Raw genomic sequence first — 20,361 nt, 5'->3', positions numbered from 1 at the left:
ATTACATTGGCTGCCTTAAAGGATGATCATAAATTCTATGCACTGCTTGCAAGGCTTGTGTTATCATCATTTTAGTAGACAATGTGTGATCCATGACACTATTATAACATATACATTATCATTTACATTAAATAACACTGTTACATAATGCCATTCTACCAGGCAAAGTATGTAAAATAACTGGGAGGCTTTGAGCACATATAGGCAGATAAAGTAACAATATATTAATATAAAATAAAATTCTTTATTAATGGTATTATTGCAGGTAGAATATAGAGAGTACCCTTTATAGGAAGATAGCACACAAATCTATCAGCACATTTTGAGTAAAATTAACATTGTAGGTAAGTTATAGAAAATAACACAATCCTTGAAGGCAGTGAGCACATGGTGCATGGGATAACACAAGTCTTTTAAACAATTTCTGGAGCAATTCTGTTACATTAGGCTGAATATTGAGAGTGACATGGTTTTGGGAGGGAGCAAGCAAATGGAGACATTTTTTGACTTTGTAGTCATAGTGTAGAATAAACATCAGCCTTACAGGCAGCAAGCACATGGTTGATGGAGTAACATACTATTTACAGAATTTTTGTAAAATTATATTCGGATAAACAGAATATATAGAGTAACACTATTTTGGTAAATATCAAACACATGAAGAAGTCAGTACATTTTAAAAAATTTCTTTGTGGGCATAGTGTAGAATTAAAATCAGCCTTACAGGCAGAGAACACATTGTTAATGGAATAACATACTATTAACAGAATGTATGTAAAATTATTTTCTGATAAAAAGAATATATAGAGTAGTACTATTTTAGGTAATAGCAAGCACACAAAAAAGTCAGTACATTTAAAAAATGTATTTGTAGGCATAGTGTAGAATAAACATCAGCCTTACAGGCAGCAAGCACACGGTTGATGGAGTAATATACTATTTACAGAATATTTGTAAAATTATATTCAGATAAACAGAATATATAGAGTAACACTATTTTGGTAAATAGCAAACACATGAAGTCAGTACATTTTAAAAAATGTCTTTGTAGGCAAGGTGTAGAATAAACATCAGCCTTATAGGCAGCGAGCACATGGTTGATGGAGTAACATACTATTAACAGAATTTATGTAAAATTATATTCTGATAAAAAGAATATATAGAGTAGTACTATTTTAGGTAATAGCAAGCACACAAAAAAGTCAGTACATTTAAAAAATTCTTTGTAGGCATAGTGTAGAATAAACATCAGCCTTACAGGCAGCAAGCACATGGTTGATGGAGTAATATACTATTAACAGAATTTTTGTAAAATTACATTCGGATAAACAGAATATATAGCGTAACACTATTTTGATAAATAGCAAACACATGAAGAAGTCAGTACATTTTAAACATTTTCATTGTGTGCAAGGTGTAGAATAAACATCAGCCTTACAGGCAGCGAGCACATGGTTGATGGAATAACATACTATTAACAGAATTTATATAAAACTATATTCTGATAAAAAGAATATATATAGTACTACAATTTTAGGTAATAGCAAACACACAAAGTAGTCAGTACATTTAAAACATTTTTTTGATAGGTATGGAAAAGAAATCATCTTGGGATGAATAGAGTGCATGTATAAGATTGCTTTAATCATAAAGATTAAAATCATAAAGATACATTCGGCTCCGATATGCAGCTTACCTTATGTTGGGTCTTCATCCAGAGTCTTTCTTGTGCGCAGCTTTACTTTTTTGTAATCCAGTGAGGATTGTCTCTTAATGATATTTCTTTTTGAAATGATTTTCCCTCCTGATACCATTACACAGAATATGTGTAAAGCTGAGCAATCAGTTGGGGCAGGTTTGGTTAGCAGGAGAACCAATCGGTTAGGGGAGGTGTGCTTTGCATGGCTAGAGGGTGGGAAAAGGGTGTGTTTAAGTTGTTATCTGCCTGGTAGATAGAGCTGCCTGGAAGGCACTCTTCGTTCCCTATTCCTCCCTACTCCGCCATTTTGCAATGCCCCTCCCCCATCATACCTCCTGACAAGACCTTTGAACACTAGTCTTCCCTCAACACACTTACTACAGCCAGTAGTATACTAAAAAGAAAGCCATACCTCAGGAACACACTACAAATTACCTCTTGACTTCATGAAGGGCTGTTCGATACTAAACCTCCTGTCTTCATGTATTTAACTAGTCTGTGGCCCTTTAATAAAACATTGTACTTTGGTGCAGTTTAAGCATACTCTCTGGCATGATAAATCATGCTTTTTCATCTCAGAGCCCACCTGAACATCTATTGGATAAATATGGATGTCATCTGATCCACCAACACGATGGACCAACTTGCTTGTAGTTGAAGCAGCATGGAACCAAATCCCTACAACAATGTTCCAAAGCCTTTGCAGAATATGTTTAAACTGAAATTTGAATATCTATTGTTTTTAAATGGATGAAATAATTTTAATATTGCTGTTCTTTTTTTCAAACAGATGGCATAGACTTTTTGAGAGAACATCTTTAGTAGACTTGCTAACTGAAATTCATTTAAAGGGGACATTTCATATAACCTTCATATTCAGATATATTGCACATCCTTCCTCAAAACATGTAATGATGCAGAAAGAAAAACGTTTCGAAAGCATTTTACCTCCTAGAACTGTCATTATATCAGAGCTGCAGAGAGAACCTCTCAGGTCAGAAGCTAGGCTGAAATGAAGAGTGGGAGTGTCTGTTCATTCTCTCACAGGAAGTGGTCACAGCACTGACTGACAGGCTGAACTCCTGAGCTTTAGCAGCCAAACCCCTCCCCTCCCACCCTCTGTCCTGTGTGTCCAGCCTGCACATAACTGTCTTATGCTGCTGCCTGATCATTCACTTATAACAGCATCCCTGAAATGCTCAACATTAATCAATATATGTGAAGGTTAATACAAACTGTAATAGTAATATAATAGTATTTTCTTTTATTTAAAGTACAACAGTATTGTCCTGTGTTCCACAGCAAATAGGCATCAGTCACACATGTCCCTGGACATAATCTATAGTCCATAATATATTGTTATACACTGTGCAACTCCCTGCCTCTATTACATTATAAAACTTATACAAACAGTGTCCATTAGTATTCACTGTTATGATATTGCAGAACAGCAGCTGTAGCTTTGTTTTCCTTCATATTCATATATGATCAGGTTCAGGGAGTTGCAAGGGAGTAAATGCAGCTGTTCTGGAACAATTTATGATCAGGTGCAGGGAGTTGCAAGGTAAAATGCAGCTGTTTAGGAACAATTTATGACCAGGTGCAGGGAGTTGCAAGGTAAAATGCAGCTGTTTAGGAACAATTTATGACCAGGTGCAGGGAGTTGCAAGGTTAAATGCAGCTGTTTTGGAACAATTTATGACCAGGTGCAGGGAGTTGCAAGGGGAAATGCAGCTGTTCTGGAACAATGTATGACCAGGTGCAGGGAGTTGCAAGGTAAAATGCAACTTTTCTGAAACAATTTATGACCAGGTGCAGGGAGTTGCAAGGGGAAATGCAGCTGTTCTGGAACAATTTATGACCAGGTGCAGGGAGTTGGAAGGTAAAATGCAGCTGTTCTGGAACAATTTATGGCCAGGTGCATGGAGTTGCAAGGTAAAATGCAGCTCTTGTGGAGCAGTTTATGATCAGGTGCAGGGAGTTATAAGAGGAAATACAGCTGTTGTGGAACAGTTTATGATCAGGTACAGGGAGTTGCAAGGGAAATGCAGCTGTTGTGTATCAATTTATAGGGAGGTGCAGGGAGTTGCAAGGGGAAGTGCAGATGTTATGGAACAATTTATAGGGAGGTGCAGGGAGTTGCAAGGGGAAATGCAGATGTTATGGAACAATTTATAGGGAGGTGCAGGGAGTTGCAAGGGGAAGTGCAGCTGTTATGGAACAATTTATAGGGAGGTGCAGGGAGTTGCAAGGGAATAAATACAGCTGCTCTGGGATTTTTTATCAGATGCAGGGAGTTGCAAGGGGAAATGCAGGGAGTTGCAAGAGGAAATACAGCTGTTATGGAACAATTTATAGGGAGGTGCAGGGAGTTGCAAGGGAATAATCGCAGCTGTTCTGGGATAATTTTTGATCAGGTGTAGGGAGTTGCAAGGGGAAATGCAGCTGTTATGGAACAATTTATAGGGAGGTGCAGGGAGTTGCAAGAGGAAATACAGCTGTTATGGAACAATTTATAGGGCGGTGCAGGGAGTTGCAAGGGAATAATCGTAGCTGTTCTGGGATCATTTTTGATCAGGTGCAGGGAGTTGCAAGGGGAAATGCAGCTGTTATGGAACAATTTATAGGGAGGTGCAGGGAGTTGCAAGAGGAAATACAGCTGTTATGGAACAATTTATAGGGCGGTGCAGGGAGTTGCAAGGGAATAATCGCAGCTGTTCTGGGATCATTTTTGATCAGGTGCAGGGAGTTGCAAGGGGAAATGCAGCTGTTATGGAACAATTTATAGGGAGGTGCAGGGAGTTGCAAGAGGAAATACAGCTGTTATGGAACAATTTATAGGGCAGTGCAGGGAGTTGCAAGGGAATAATCGCAGCTGTTCTGGGATCATTTTTGATCAGGTGCAGGGAGTTGCAAGGGGAAATGCAGCTGTTATGGAACAATTTATAGGGAGGTGCAGGGAGTTGCAAGAGGAAATACAGCTGTTATGGAACAATTTATAGGGAGGTGCAGGGAGTTGCAAGGGAATAATCGCAGCTGTTCTGGGATAATTTTTGATCAGGTGTAGGGAGTTGCAAGGGGAAATGCAGCTGTTATGGAACAATTTATAGGGAGGTGCAGGGAGTTGCAAGAGGAAATACAGCTGTTATGGAACAATTTATAGGGCGGTGCAGGGAGTTGCAAGGGAATAATCGCAGCTGTTCTGGGATCATTTTTGATCAGGTGCAGGGAGTTAGAAGGGGAAATGCAGCTGTTATGGAACAATTTATAGGGAGGTGCAGGGAGTTGCAAGAGGAAATACAGCTGTTATGGAACAATTTATAGGGAGGTGCAGGGAGTTGCAAGGGAATAAATGCAGCTGTTCTGGGATAATTTATGATCAGATGCAGGGAGTTGCAAGGAGAAATGCAGCTGTTATGGAACAATTTATAATGAGGTGCAGGGAGTTGCAAGGGAATAAATGCAGTTGATGGAATTGTATAACATATAATAACAGATGCAGGGAGTTACTAAGGAAACCCCAAAAAGACGTTGATTGCTGGTTGTATACAACATAATACTGGGTAGAAAATGACTATGGTACTTACACTAACTGCTCATACTCCTCATTGCCCCCAGAAAAGAATAAAATACTTTTAGCAGCAGATTATGTATTATTTATACAGAAATTTGCTTTTCTTTCTTTTCCACAATTATTGCAGGGCAAGAGAAAGGAACAAGCAGTGAAGGGAGGGGGAGGAAAACAAACAGGGCAGAGAGGGGGTTACATAAATAGGAGAGGGAGAGAAAGGAGCAGGGAAGGGAAAACTAGCAGTAAGGGTTAACAGAAGTTAACAGAAGTCTGCAGGGAAGGACTGAGAGAGACATCACAGACACGCCCACTCCTCCCTCATTGGCTGTTGCTCTATAGCTTATACAGAAAGAGCCGTCGGCTGCAGTTCAGATACTGAAGAGTCTGAGACAGGAAGTTTCAAAGGGGGAGGGCTGAGAACAGTTTTCAAGCTAATACAGGCGTTTTTTGATGCAAAGGTATTGAAATAAAAACACTCTCTTCTATTTTACATTATTTGAAATGGTTTAAAGCATTGTGAAAATGTATGCTATATGTCCCCTTTAATTTAATTCTGCCTAGAGGGGAATGTACAATGACTGGTACAGAGGCACACAGCTCTGTCTGCACTGTAAAAGTTGAATTCATTGGTGGATGATTTCTCCACTGATTATGAGCAGTTCTCTGCATTAGTCCGAGCATCTGCTGGAAAACAATTCTGGGGCAAAATGACCTCCACTCAACTACACTCACGCAGATCTGTATAATCTTTTTCTAACTATACTTTGATAAGAATAAACATACAAAATGTAATAATCTCATAATAAGTCTTAGTTTAAGGTTATATAAACACACAGTAAAAACAAAAACAAAAAAATGTACTAGATTTTCCCAGCTTTTCTTTCTGCCCTTTAAATGATCAAAGTACAGAAAGGTGTTGCACTGACCATTCTCAAGTCTTGGTGTACACTTTCAAGGATCCTGAAAGGTCTGGCATGGAGCCCAGAAACTGGCACATTGAAGATACAATCTCTCTGATGAGAGCTTTCTAAGAGAAAGTATGAATGTAGGTGTCTCACAAACTGAGTTGATCTGATGTTATTGGTCAGATTTGACATTGTTAAATCTATAAAACTTACCATTAGCATTGGAACAGTTCATTATTCTATTGGTTACAAATCTCTGAAATCTGATCATTGATATTGATGTATTTTTCTGTATAGCTACGAATCATGCTGGATGCTGTAATGTTTGACTTCATTCTCAGTGAATCTTATGTATTAAGCCTACATTCTGCTGTTTATCTGATATCAATCCAACCACATGCTATTTATCCAGCCTTGTTACTTGTCAAACATAATTTATTTTGTGCACAAAGGGATCCAGGCCCTGTTGTCCCCATTGGCCTCTGATGCATATTCAGTGAAGAACCATACCTACTCAGTATTTGGTTTGCTTAATGTCCAATATTCACAAAACAGACTTATTTTATGCAGTTTAAATAATGTCCCTTTATATAAATATACTTGCCAGAATAGACAAATAATAGGGTCAACAAAGAAAAGGAAATCAGTTCTTATCGAAGCAGTAATGCTGTAATTATTGACATTTCTTATGATCCAAACAAGTATCAGACTGACAGGTCAATGTAGTTATTCAAGGCTTTAGTCATTTTCCACAAATGACTGGAACAGTATATTTTTGAATATGGTGCACAAATCAGACTTGTAAAAACCTTTCCAAAAAGCCTTCTGTGATTTAGGAGTATGGTTTAGCTGATGGGTTTCAGGACAGAATTTTACAAGCCGCTGAGTGGCATCTTGTGTAGAAATAACATCCTGGATAACAACAAGTACTGATTTGTTTTTATTACATGAAATACTCAGCTGATCTTAAAGGAGAAGGGAAGCTATGGAGGCATTTTATTGCCAATAGATTAGCTGCAATAGTGCAAGCTAGAATGCTATATTTATTCTGTAGAATGTTTTACCATACCTGAGTAAAAAGCTCTAGAAACTCTCTGTTTGTTTAGGATAGGAGCTGCAGTATTAATGTGGTGTGACATCACTTCCTGCCTGAGTCTCTCTCTGCTCTGGGCTCAGATTACAGTAGAGACGGGAGGGGGGGGGAGAGGAGCAAACTGAGCATGCTCTTGCCCAGGGCAATGAGGTTTAAGCTGAAGGCAGGAAGTCTGATACAGAAGCCCATGAGTACACAATAGAAGGAAAGCAATGTGCTGTTTCCTTTGACAGGGGACTCAGAGCAACATTACTTTGGGGGTTTACTGGTATATTTAGGTGGACCTTTCTGATAAGGCTTACTTAGTGTTAACCTTTCCTTCTCCTTTAACTTAATCAGAATTTCTTGACTTTTCCTGCAACATCCTCTTTTTTCCTGTGTCTTGGAGTATGGGATTTTCCTTGGTAGTTTGAGTCCAAATCCTAGACAGAGGACAGAAAGTGAAACACAATCTGCACACACCATACAATTAGAAATGGGGCATACTTGCCGAGACCTACCTCTGTAGGATGCCTGCTCTCGTTATCAATATATTCTTCATGCACAACTTCTGCAACTCTCTGTAATGGAGTAGCATAAGGTGACACAGTTGAAAAAAATAATGGCAACTATATTATGTACATGACAATAGCCCTGAATTATGGGCAGGTATAAACAAGCCACATGAACCAAATAGTAAAATGTGACCTCGGCTAATTGTATAATGAATGTTGATATGTGTTGACAAAAAATGTTGGCACATGTACAGATGCTCGATATGTTCACAGTTTTCTGTATTGTTCCTGTGTGAATGTCCAAGGGCACCACACAGTCACAATACAACAAATGCAAGCAAGATTGGTGAGAGACAAAGGTTGTGAGAGTTCACCTCTCTAGCAGCATTCCTGGCGGTGTGCTTAAAACGCTAGTTTTAAATGTAGAAAAAGTGATAAAAGTTTCATGGTTTTTCATGAGTTTCATGGTTAGTTAGGGTATCATATCCTGAACAGTTAAAGATATCAAGGTTCCCAGAGCAGTGGGGGACTCAGTCTGAAGGTCAGTAGGGTAAAATTCTCTTAGATATGCCTGTAACCCCATCTTGAAGGTCATTTAGGGTCAGATTTAGGGGGAACTTGCTCCTTCCTGTATTATGAGAATGCATTTGTTGACAGGTTTTTAGTCCAATATGACCAACTTTGGTCCAAATGGATGACACAAGTTGCCTGCCACACTGAGACTGACAATTTTTTGGTTTGTTTATATTTTTTTTTAAATATATTAATAATCCAACAAATTTCCCTTAGTAGTTGAGACCCTGCTTAAAAGGTTTTGATGGTCTATGCAGATGTAATGGTTGCAGATGACAAAGTAGTTTTGGTGGGTTTATGTAACCCTATATGTGGCATTGATCCAAATTCTGGTGTACATGGCAAGTATGTACTATGGGGCCTTTAGGTTCAGAACCTCAGTGGGAAACTTTATAAAAGGAGGCACATGAAATGAGATACTGTGTATTCAATAAGGACCATTTACCCCCCAGAAATATGTGTACATGTACATACAGAATAAATAAAACAGCATAGCCTCTAATATTACTAATTAAACTTTTGCATGTATACACATACATATTTTTTAAGGCACTGAGTGCAAAGTCTATTTTATAATTATAGTCTGGTGATTTTCTTACACAACAGTTTAGTGATATGCAGCACCTCCTTTCCTAGGGGTGAGAGGTGAAACAGCCACTGCACAGGGGAGTGGACAAATAAAATCTGGTGAGGGTGTTACTCCTTCCGATTCTCACAAAAGGAATTCCTGTTTTCACTGGCAGAGGTAGTTTCCAGCAGTCTGGCTATTATTGCTATTGTAATTAGCATGATTTCCCCCACACACATTACTGAATCCTGTGTATATTATTTGTAATGTTTCTGCTTTATACAATTGTTCCTTATCCTGGGCCAGATTTAATGCCTTGTAACATAAAAAACAAAGGTAATAAAAGGAAGTAAATCAAATCAATTATAAACTAAAAGAATAACAGCGAGTGGGGCAGGTATGGTAGCCATCTTAATGTGTCAGGAGCTCACTTGCCTGCTTCTCTTTAGGAATATGATTCCTGACCTGTATTGCAATGCATTGTGGTAAAGAATCAATTTTCTATTGCGTGCTTACATTATTAGCATTGACACATTTTATACAAACATTTGCAGACACATGGAGAACTCACAATCCCATAATGCAAGACAGCAAAGCTAACCACTGTGCCACCCAACAGAAGATATCAAAATTGTCTTTCATCCACATTAGTTTACTGTCTTGTATCATTGGCTGCCTAGCAACAAAATCCCCACTTTTACCTTTAGCCCTTTATAATTTAACCAATGCTTTTATGCCTGGTGCATTTATTATGTCCTAGTGCAGATTCTGAGGTTGTGAAGACACCACAACATTTAAATTCATATATGACTGTGTTTACAAAATTTGGTTTTGTGCTGTTGTTTAACAGGTCAATACATTTGCTTTGCTACTGCAAAGTGTTATTAGAACTGCCAGCCTACTCCAAGAGGTTTAATTTGAGGTGCCTGTGTATTTTCATTTGTGACAACAAATATGTGATATTGCAGAACATTTGTTGGGCTGTAGTCTCTCAAACTGCAGAAGAAACCAATATATTATGAAGTGCGATCAACAGTATACCTGATCCACTGGTAACTCCACATGGGTATGTGCATCCTCCTTAACTTCCCGTGCTCCTTCCAGCTCTTGCCGAGTCTCCTTTACCTTGAAAACTCCTTCTCTTCCTGCAGACATTAAAACACTTTGATAATATTTGGTCTTCAAGTCACACCACAAACAATTGGGGGAAATAAAGAGTGTGTTTTTGTTGCTGTATGTGCTTGTGCTGTGTTCAGGGCAGCCATCAGGGGGGGACAGGGGGGAGAGTTGTAGGGAGAGCTGCTGACTTCGGGAAGGCATGGACGTTTAAGGGGCCCTGGCCACCAATTTTCTTATAATGTGGGGATGGGCCCTGGCCACCAATTATTTTTTTCTCATGTGGGGTCCTAGCCACCAATATTTTTAATGGAGGGGCCCTGGCCACAAATGTTTTTTTATGGGGGGCTCTGACCACCAATAACTTTTTATTTTATATTAACATGTGGGAACCCTAGCCACCAATATTTTTTTTGTTTTTTTACTGTGTAGTGGGGGGCGGACCTGTAGGTGGGGCTTGCGGTGGGCTGGGCCCAGGAAATTTTGTCGTATGGGGCCCTGCGATTTCTGATGGCGGCCCTGGCTGTGTTCTCACCTGTAGTATCTTCCAGGTTTGGTTTTGCTTTACGTTTTGGATAAACTCTCACTGGTTTGGCATAGAATACAGATTCATCCCCTTTAGATGGGTGTTTGGGACCAGAGAATTTCGATTTTTCTTCTGCACCAGTGGAATGGACCCTGCGGCCATCCTCCTAAAATATAGGATAGTATGTGTTAACATTAAAATGCACTTTTCAACATGAAAATACCTAGCCACGTTATACTCATGAGATGTTTTTTTTTACCCGCATAGGAGAGTCGCTATAACCATCCTGGGAAACAGAGTGAATTTTTACGACCTGTGGAGGAAAACTGGATGTAGCACTTTCTAGCAGGATATTCAAAATCAACACACCAAAATAAAGATACAAATCAGTAGACATTAGTAAGAGTTTATGAGGCAAGTGCTCATATTTTAAAGAATGGCCTTGCATGCTGTAAATTAGTGGCAAATAGAACATGGTCTTACTCCGAGTTATAAAAACAGTAATACATTTACAAAAACCAATTATCCAGAAAGCTCCAAATTACGGGAAGGCCATCTCACATAGACCGCATTTTAAGCAAATAATTCTCAATTTTAAAAGTGATTTGTTTATTAAACTGCCTAAATCAATATTGGTGGCAAAACAAACCTATTGGGTTTATATACTGTTTACTGTTTCTAGCAGACTAAAGTTATGGTGATCCAAATTACAGAAAGATCCATAGATACTATACTTGTATTACAATGCAGGTAAGAGATCTATTATCCAAAATGCTTGGGACCTGGGAATTTCCTGCTAAGGGATATTTCCATAATTTGGATCACAATATCTTAAGTCTTCTAAAAAAAACACTTAAAACATTAAATAAATTATTTTGCCACCAATATGGTTTTGTGTAGCTTGTACACATTATAACATAAAAAGGAAAGTATTTTTAAAAAATAGAATTATTTGCTTGCAATGCATGCTACAGAAGAAATTTGTAAGGGAGAATGAAACCCCCCAATAAGAAAAACCCCTACATACTACGCTAGATAGTCCCCCACCAAGATTCCCCCCCCCCCGCATAGTTAATTACCCCTGAAAGTGTCCAGAATACAGTGCTCACGTATCGGTGCAGAGTAAGTGCAGCGGAGCTCATGGGAGCCATCTTCCGGATATTTTATCTTAATCTGTAAGGGAGCGCTGTATTGGCGCAAGCGCAGTTGAAGCTGTCTTCCAGTTTGCAGCAACTGTGCAGTAAATTGCCAAAGGGAAGGAAGAGGAAACTAAGAATACCGAAGATACGGAAGATGGTGCCCATGAGCTCTGCTGCAGGGGTGAGGGTTAGTTCTCCTTTAAAGGAATAGTTCAGTGTAAAAATAAAAACTGGGTAAATAGATTGGCTGTGCAAAATAAAAAATGTTTCTAATATAGTTAGCCAAAAATGTAATGTATAAAGGCTGGAGTGATTTGATGTATAACATGTCAGTCAGAACACTACTTCCGGCTTTTCAGCTCTCTTGGTTTACACTGACGTTACCCTGGCTACCAGGCAGTAACCAATCAGAGACTTGAGGGGGGGCCACATGGGTCATATCTGTTGCTTTTGAAGTTGAGCTGAATGCTGAGGGTCAATTACAAACTCACTGAACAGAAATGTACCATGTGGCCCCCCCTTCAAGTCACTGACTAACTCAGAGTTATAGAGCTGAAAAGCAGGAAGTTGGATTCTGGCTGTTTTATTAGACATCTGTTCACTCCAGCCTTTATATATTAAATTTTTGGCTAACTAACTATATTAGAAACATTTTTTATTTTGTACAGCCTATCTATTTACCCAGTTTTAATTTTCACACTGAACTATTCTTTTAAGGAGCCACACAGAAACACTATTTTATGCAGTTGGGACCTTATCCCATTTTTTCTATTGGTGAGTTGACTGTGCCAGTCATGTAAGGAGATCTGCACCTCCAGTGCATTGATGTGTAAACTGTGGTAAGTGCAGCTATAGCCTGTATTGGATAACTCTACGGGAAATGCCCATCCTGTAATTCTGGATAATGGGTTTTTGCATAATGGATCCCATACCTGTACTAAATAACACAGACAGAGAGATCCTATATGGTATAGCAGGAGGAAACATTTCTGGAAGAGGTGTTAAGTGACAGTGTAAGCAATATCTGGGTACAGAGTAACCTCATGATACTTGTTACTGACCCCAGCTTTGGCAATCTTGCGTCTGGCACCAAGATGACCCCTACAAGACAAGAAACCAAGAGAAATGATTAAAGCAAGGAGAACTGACATTTATTTTTTTTAAAAAAATCCATATTTAGGCCCAAAAGCTATGTACTTAGTATTTTTTGTAAAACCGAGTAGCTTTTGGGGAGGAGGAGGGTAAACTTAAAGGAATAGTTCAGTGTGAAAATAAAAACTGTGTAAATAGATAGGCTGTGCAAAATAAAAAATGTTTCTAATATAGTTAGTTAGCCAAAAATGTAATGTATAAAGGCTGGAGTGACTGGACGTCTAATAAAACAGCCAGAATCCAACTTCCTGCTTTTCAGCTCTATAACTCTGAGCTAGTCAGCGACTTGAAGGGGGGCCACATGGTACATTTCTGTTCAGTGAGTTTGTAATTGACCCTCAGCATTCAGCTCAGATTCAAAAGCAACAGAAATGACCCATGTGGCCCCCCCCCTCAAGTCTCTGATTGGTTACTGCCTGGTAGCCAGGGAAACCAGTCAGTGTAAACCAAGAGAGCTGAAAAGCAGGAGTGTTCTGACTGACATGTTATACATAAAATCACTCCAGCCTTTATACATTACATTTTTGGCTAACTATCTATATTAGAAACATTTTTTATTTTGTACAGCCTTATTTTTTACCCAGTTTTTATTTTTACACTGAAAAAAGTTCTAGTAAAATTTGTCCTTTCATAAGGAAGTGTAATCCAAAAGTTCTGTTAAAAATAAGCTGTTCTGTCGTGAATTTGTGCAGAGATTCTAGCTGTCCTTAGATGGCAAAGATCCTATCTGAAAAATGTTATCATTACAGGATGTAAACCTCTTAGGTGCAAAGTCAGATGGGGTATTTTGTCACTGTGTGAAACAAAACGCCTGAAAATACCTCCGTTTTGTAGACTACAGGAATCACTGTGCTCAAAAAAGTCCCGTTGTCTAATCACACAGCAGACAGGATGTCTGGCCACTGCCACCTGAATGCTTTATTCTAAGGATTGCTATAATCCACTGGTGAAAGGTTATTTCCATTCCCTGAGCTAATCGTAGTGAGGAAAAAAAGTAGAGTTTTGAACTTTGAAGAGAGGGAAAGCTCAGCAGCAAAGGGGAGGAGAGCAGTTTTGAGAAAGTGAAATGTTGAGGATAGCCACAGTGAGGATTGATTGAAGTCCAGTTATTCACAGATTGCATTCATTTACTCTGGACAGAATGAGGGTTAATCTTTTAGCAGTAGAAAGACACATTAGAGGACCTGAATGAGTATTCTAGATTTTCATTAGATACTTAAAAAGAATACCTAGTGGCCATAATAAAAAAGTGCTGTAGTGTGTATTTGGAGAATGATATATATATATGAGAGTGATATTCTGAGACAATTTGCAATTAATATTCATTTTTATGTGTGGTTTTCAAGTTATTTAGCTTTTTATTTAGCAGCTCTCCAGTTTGCAATTTCTGCAATCTGGTTGCTAGGGTCCAAATTACCCTAGCAATCATGCCCTGATTTAAATAAGATACTGGAATATGAATATGAGAGGGCCTGAATAGTAAGATGAGCAATACAAGTACAATACAAAATAAATGTGTAGCTTTACAGAGCATTTGTTTTAGGTGGAGTCAGTGACGCCCATTTAAAAGCTTAAAAACAAATAAGACCATTTGAACAGTTGCTTAGAATTGGCCATTCTATAACATACTAAAGTTAACTAAAAGGTGAACCACCCCTTTAAGGAAAATAAAATGAGACATACATTTATTTCTTCTTTAAAAAGGAACGAAAAAAAACAAATCAATACAGAAGCGAAGGCAGTTTAGTGTCATACTTGTCTTCGTTTAGCGTCAGAAGTTCTTGGTAAGGAAGGCACTTGTACTTCTCCGATCCCAGAGCAACATAATATTCTCCAGAGACCAGCTCAGCCCCATTAGAGAGAGACACTCCATCAAGTGTGCAGAGCCTAAGAAGAGAGTTCAGAGTGGTGTGAATTGCAGTAATTAAAACTAGACACACAAGGAGAGAAAGCATGAACAGTAAGAGAAACAACGGTTCATTTACAACTAAGGGGAATACAAACATCACCACAGTTTCTATACACAAAATTCTGTTTGTAAATGAACACCTTTGAGAAAAAAATGTAGAGTAGAATGTAGATGAAAGCTTTGGCCAAAAGTTATTGCTTTGTAAAGTCAAGCAAAACACAACATTCTTTGCAGTTTGGAAGTATGAATATTGTTCCATAAGAGATGTTTAATTTTTTTTTGTTTAAGTTTACCTTGCAAAGTAAGTAGTATTGCAGCCCTAATGCAAACATGATTAGAAAAGATTCTGAAAGCAAAACCTAATCAGGGAATTAATATATCCACCAGCACACGTCACTTTAAACTTCATAGATACAAGTAAAACTGTAAATGAAGGCAGAGAGAGCATTTGAGGCGATAACATATAGAGCTGTGAGAATGAACCAAACACTATGTAGATAAATGTATGTAGAGCACTCTGTAGATAAATATACTCCCTCCACTGAAAATGCCACTTACTTCCGCACTGCACCGCTGTTGAGGTTAACCTTCTGAGTCAGTAGAGAGAGAACCAGTTCCCATTCTTTCAGAATAATCGGATACAGAAGCACTCGGTAGGGAGGAGTCATAAGGTCTCCATTACGAAAAACGCTAATCCACACGAGAGGAAAGCATGTAAGTAAAAGTAAAAAAGTTATAGCAGTTAATTTGTTAATTTTGTTAGAAGTGGTTGCATACAGGCTCATACAGGTATGGGACCGGTTATCCAGAATGCTCCAGTCCTGGGGTTATCTGGATAAGGTGTCTTGCCAGAATTTGTACGTCCACACTGTAAGTTTACTTAAAAAATAAAAGTATTTAATTGTTAAATAAACCCAACAGGATAATTGGATTAATTATATCGTAGTTGGGATCAAGTACAATGTTTTGTTTTTAAATAACAGGGGGAAAAGAGATCAGTTTAAAAATTTTATTGTTTAAAATTTAGTTTATGGTAGATGGTCTCATAATTCGGAGCTTTCTGGATAACAGTTTTTTCTGACAATGGATCCCGTCACACATATATTCGGGTTATTTTAACTCGTTGGCCCTCGGGATGAACAAATAAACTTCAGACACATGGGTCTTAAAAAAAAACGAAGTAGCTGGCGATAAAGATATGCATTGTGGAAAATGCCCATGATGTATAGAATAGTTGTTTTTAAACCTCTGCCATTAACATTTGTCTCCTTATACATGCATTAAACCTGTCCTGTACCATTAATAATCATTGATTAATACTCACTGAATGACACAGGGTAGCTGGGTGTCTTTTCTCCATCGCTCTATGAAGTTCAGCTTGGGGTACACCTTGAAAACATGCAGTAGCATATGTTTCTTATTGTAAATCCAGTGAGAGATATGTAAGGTATAAGGTTCCCAACAACTGTAACTATGTTTTAAGTAATGAATCGCTCTCAAAATGGGGATGTAAATAACAGAAATATCTATACCTACAGTATAATATAATATTGAAATTAGAGGTAAACTAAAGTCTAACAATGATTGAGGCTATACATACAGTACAATAAATATAGTGAATAAAATAACCCCTATTATAAAATAAGGATATTATTAGTGACAGAGGCATTCCATGGAAGTCCGAGGTGACTTTTAATATCCTCATATTTTATAGCAGGGGGTACATTTTTAATTATAATACACAAGTTTCAGTGAGTCATGTGACGGAAATTACATCACTACATACCCCTTATAATTGATGATATTAATAAGCACTGTTTATAAGAATATCATTTACAAGATTAGGATATGATTTACTCTTGTGTATTTTATACATTTATATAAACAAACAAAAAATAAACCACACTCACAATTGTTTGGTGCAAAAAAGCCGTGGTTTATAAGTCAACTTCCAGATGACGGCTTAAGTGTATGAGCTGAAATGTCGCAAGTCCTGCGAGTGCGGTTTATTTTTTGTTTGTTTATATTGATATATAGCCAGCACCCAGGCAGTTGATATTTTTTGTATGTGGGTGCTCCAGCTTTACCAAAGGATTTATACACGTGTGGAGGAGGAACTAAAGTCAAATTCAGAAAAAAAAAATCATTTAAAATGTCATGCTAAAGACAAAATCTGAAATCTGTTTAAAATACATATTGACAGAAGCAAAGATTAGAAGTATGTTAATATGGTGGGAACTGCAACAAATCATTCTGCACTTGTATTCTGTCTCATTAGTACTTTTGTGAATTCCCCCCCAAAAGATTCAGCTAATTAGCTAACTTTGTTTGGTGTCCACACAAGGCAATACGTACATTTACTTTTCAATAGGGAGTACATCATCTTTTGAAATGCATTTAGTAGTAATCAAAATAATAGTCTTTATATTATGGGATTAATTCACTAACTCATGCACTCATTTGCCCCGCATCTAATAACCTTAATAATTAGTAATATTATAGCAATCAGAAATCATTATGCAAACAAAAAGCTGATTACGGAGTCACTTCAGGGTTAATTTAGCCTTATGTTTTGAAATAGTCCTTCTGGAAGATAAACTATGACCCAAGCTTCCCTTTTTGCAGACTAAAATAGGTTTTTTAACAGTATTTCCCACTATTTTGCTCTAAAAGGGTGGCAAAGAAGAAGGCATTACTCAGAATGAAAAGCATGCAATTTACCAATCTACACAGTGGGAGATGGTTCTGTGGTCTGATGCATCCAAACTTTGTTCACTTTTTCACTAACATAAGGCACAGACCGTTTAGTGATGTGTGGGTCAAGAAAAACTCGACAGACAGCTGGTTAGGGTCGGGTTCTCAGGTTCGAGTCAGGATAAATAGAGGGAAATACTGCTCAAGTATATAAAAAGGAGCGTGTTTGGCAGAAGTAGGGCACTAGGAGGTCGCACCCAACCTGCAAACTTTTTTTTTTTTTTTTTAAAGTTTTTATTTAGATTTTTTTAAACATAACACAGTTAAGAACAATAAAGAGAAAGAAAGTTAAGAAAGAAAGAGGGGAGGGGAGGTAAGGCATAAGATGATACATCCAACAAAGTAGTGTATAGGCTTTCAACCATCTTGAACAGTCAACCAAGTACCCCAGATCGCTTCAAATTTCGCGGGGCATCCTCTCGAGAGATAGGTCAGTTTCTGATTCGAGAGAGAGTCATTTACCAGAGTTTTCCAATATTGCAATGTGGGAGGGTTGAGCGATTTCCAGTGCATTAATATGGCTTTCTTAGCATAATACAGGAGCTGCAAATAACATAATTTAGTACATGGGTGCAGCTGCAGATCCCCTATAATCCCCAACAGACAGGTTTCTGGCGAACGTATGCCGGGGAGTGCAAGCTTTTCATTCAAGTATTGGAGGACTGCACTCCAAAAACTCTGAATTATTGGACAGGACCAAAATACATGAAACAGAGTACCAGATTCCACCCTGCACTTAGGGCACAGGTCCGAGACCGTACCATATATCTTAGCCAGGCGATATGGGGTTAAGTAAACTCTATTCAAAAATTTAATTTGAATAAGCCTGTCCCTCATAGATATTGATAGTGCAGGTACAAGTTGTAGTGCGTCCTTCCATTTTTCATCATCCAAGTCAGGTATATCTGCTTGCCATTTGCCCTTAACTCTTTCAAGGGGAGAGGGACCAGCGGTAGATAGTATCGTATAGAACCAGGATAGTGGTTTTGGCAAGTCTAACCTGTGCAGGTAGGTCTCAAGAGACGACATCTTTAAATCCACAGGTTTTGTTGGGAATTGCACGTTGAAAGCATGACGTAATTGGAAATACCGAAACAACATATCTGGGTGGGGATGGAATTCCTGTTGGATTGTGGCAAAGCTCTTACAGTCACCCCCCATGACGATATCACCAAGAGTTTTAATCCCAATCTGTGCCCACCGGGCGATGTCAGGGAGGGAGCGTAAATGAGGGAGGTGATTATTACCCCATAGCGGGGCATGGGGGGACCAGGTGGTGGAGGTTCCTCGAACCAGTTCTATGGATTTCTGAAATGCTTTCACCACCGTTTGCATAGGGGTAGTGGTCACGTGATATGGGGAGACACCTCGGTAAGGGAGTTTGGCAAGGGCCTCAAAGGAGCCTATTACTGCTGCCTCTAGCACCACCGCTGAGTTGCTCAACCTGCAAACTTTAACTCACCCGCAGGTCCTGCAGGTCTTGGGTTGGCCCTCGCATTACTAATGTTGTTATCTTGGTAATCCCAGAGTGTCTTTCAGAGCAAGTTTATAGTTTGCAGCAGAACATGGTGTTAAGAAAAAAAAAAAAGCAAATCAGAAAAAAGGCCTGCACTTACCTGGTTTGCATCTCTGGATTTCTGGACAGCAGGTTGCTTAATCTCAGTGTGTTGGTAGCTGAAAACACAGTGAAATAGCAATGGCTAATGGTGTCCTTTAATGGATAGCTGTTAACATTACGCTTTATTTATAAGCAATATGAATGGAAGCTCCTGCTCCAATGTGCAAGTGTAAATACACAAACCAGATACGATTTGTTTTTATTAAAAATAAATAGATACTAAACACTTCCTATTAACAGGTGACAGTTGCCTGTTACTGTGCTCTTGTACAACTGCATTGTATTGCAGGCAATGCAAATAAATTGATCCAAGTATAGGAGAAGGAAGAGGAACTCCAGCAGTATTACTGCAAAACAACTTTTTATTCCAGGCAGTGGTAAACACAACATGTTTCGGGTTCAATACCCTTTATCAAGTGAAAAAAGTTGTTTGCAGTAATACTGCTGGAGTTCCTCTTCCTTCTCCTATACTTGGATCATTTGCAGCAGTTGCAGCACAGAGCAACTATTAAGGAATTGGACGCATACCATTTGGAAAAGCTGTGCTAACCACCATCCCCCTCTTCTATTTGGAATGCAAATAAAATGGCAATATACAGCAATCTGAGATATGAAAGTGACAGGTTATACTCACTCAAGCTTTCTAAACTTCTCTGTACCACCTGCGACATAGTGGCCCTTGTTTAGCAGGTCTCCAAGCTGACTGATACGGTGGCCATTACGAGGAGTGTAAATGGAGCGAATGGCAACTGGAGCCTCGATGCAGCTGGTAACTTCGTTCAGGAAGGCCTCAAAGGTCAAAAATTGCTTCTCATTCACCACCATCTTGCGTCCAGTATGAAATGGATCCCCATTTCTGTACACCACAACGTTTCTGGCTAGTGGAGCCATCTGTACCCCTGAGGGGGAGCTCATATTTAGCAAAGGAGTGGGTTTGGGTATAAACTTGCTATACCACCCCACACAGGCAGAACACTACAATATTTATAAACATACACAGCTCATCGTACGGCTCCTTTTCATAAAACACACACAGCCTTGAACACCACACATGTAGCTTTGCTCCCTCCTCTCTATCACTTAGTTGCCGAGACTCTTTGCTGTTGCCAAGAGACAGTCACCAATGCCTAGTGTGTATTGTGTCTGAGGGTGCTTTGTGTTAATGCTCAGTTACCAAACCACTCCTGCTAGGTTTTCAGCTCACATTACACAGAGTGACACATGCAAATATACCAAAACACCTG

General features: G+C 38.7%; 1 protein-coding gene across 2 annotated transcripts; it reads right to left on the bottom strand.

The window, feature by feature from the left end:
• Positions 1-7,479: 7,479 nt before the first annotated feature.
• dcdc2b.L (doublecortin domain containing 2B L homeolog) lies at positions 7,480-20,294 on the bottom strand. 2 transcript variants are annotated; one of them, XM_018246746.2, is made up of 11 exons: positions 19,752-20,294; positions 19,116-19,173; positions 16,070-16,134; positions 15,304-15,435; positions 14,592-14,723; positions 12,746-12,785; positions 10,805-10,858; positions 10,555-10,711; positions 9,945-10,048; positions 7,769-7,828; positions 7,480-7,690 (listed from the first exon to the last, which is right to left on the bottom strand). In XM_018246746.2, the coding sequence occupies exons 1-11, from the start codon at positions 20,030-20,032 to the stop codon at positions 7,604-7,606; spliced, it is 1,170 nt and encodes a 389-aa protein (XP_018102235.1). In that variant the 5' UTR covers positions 20,033-20,294; the 3' UTR covers positions 7,480-7,603. The 2 variants fall into 2 exon arrangements, with proteins under 2 accessions (XP_018102235.1, XP_018102236.1); XM_018246747.2 differs by lacking the exon at positions 10,805-10,858.
• Between the last annotated feature and the right edge of the window lie 67 nt (positions 20,295-20,361).

The sequence above is a fragment of the Xenopus laevis genome, chromosome 2L (genome assembly GCF_017654675.1).
Source record: "Xenopus laevis strain J_2021 chromosome 2L, Xenopus_laevis_v10.1, whole genome shotgun sequence".
NCBI classification, from domain to species: domain Eukaryota; kingdom Metazoa; phylum Chordata; class Amphibia; order Anura; family Pipidae; genus Xenopus; species Xenopus laevis.
The sequence above is the reverse complement of the archived record's forward strand: the minus strand, read 5'-3'. Positions and strand labels throughout refer to the sequence as shown.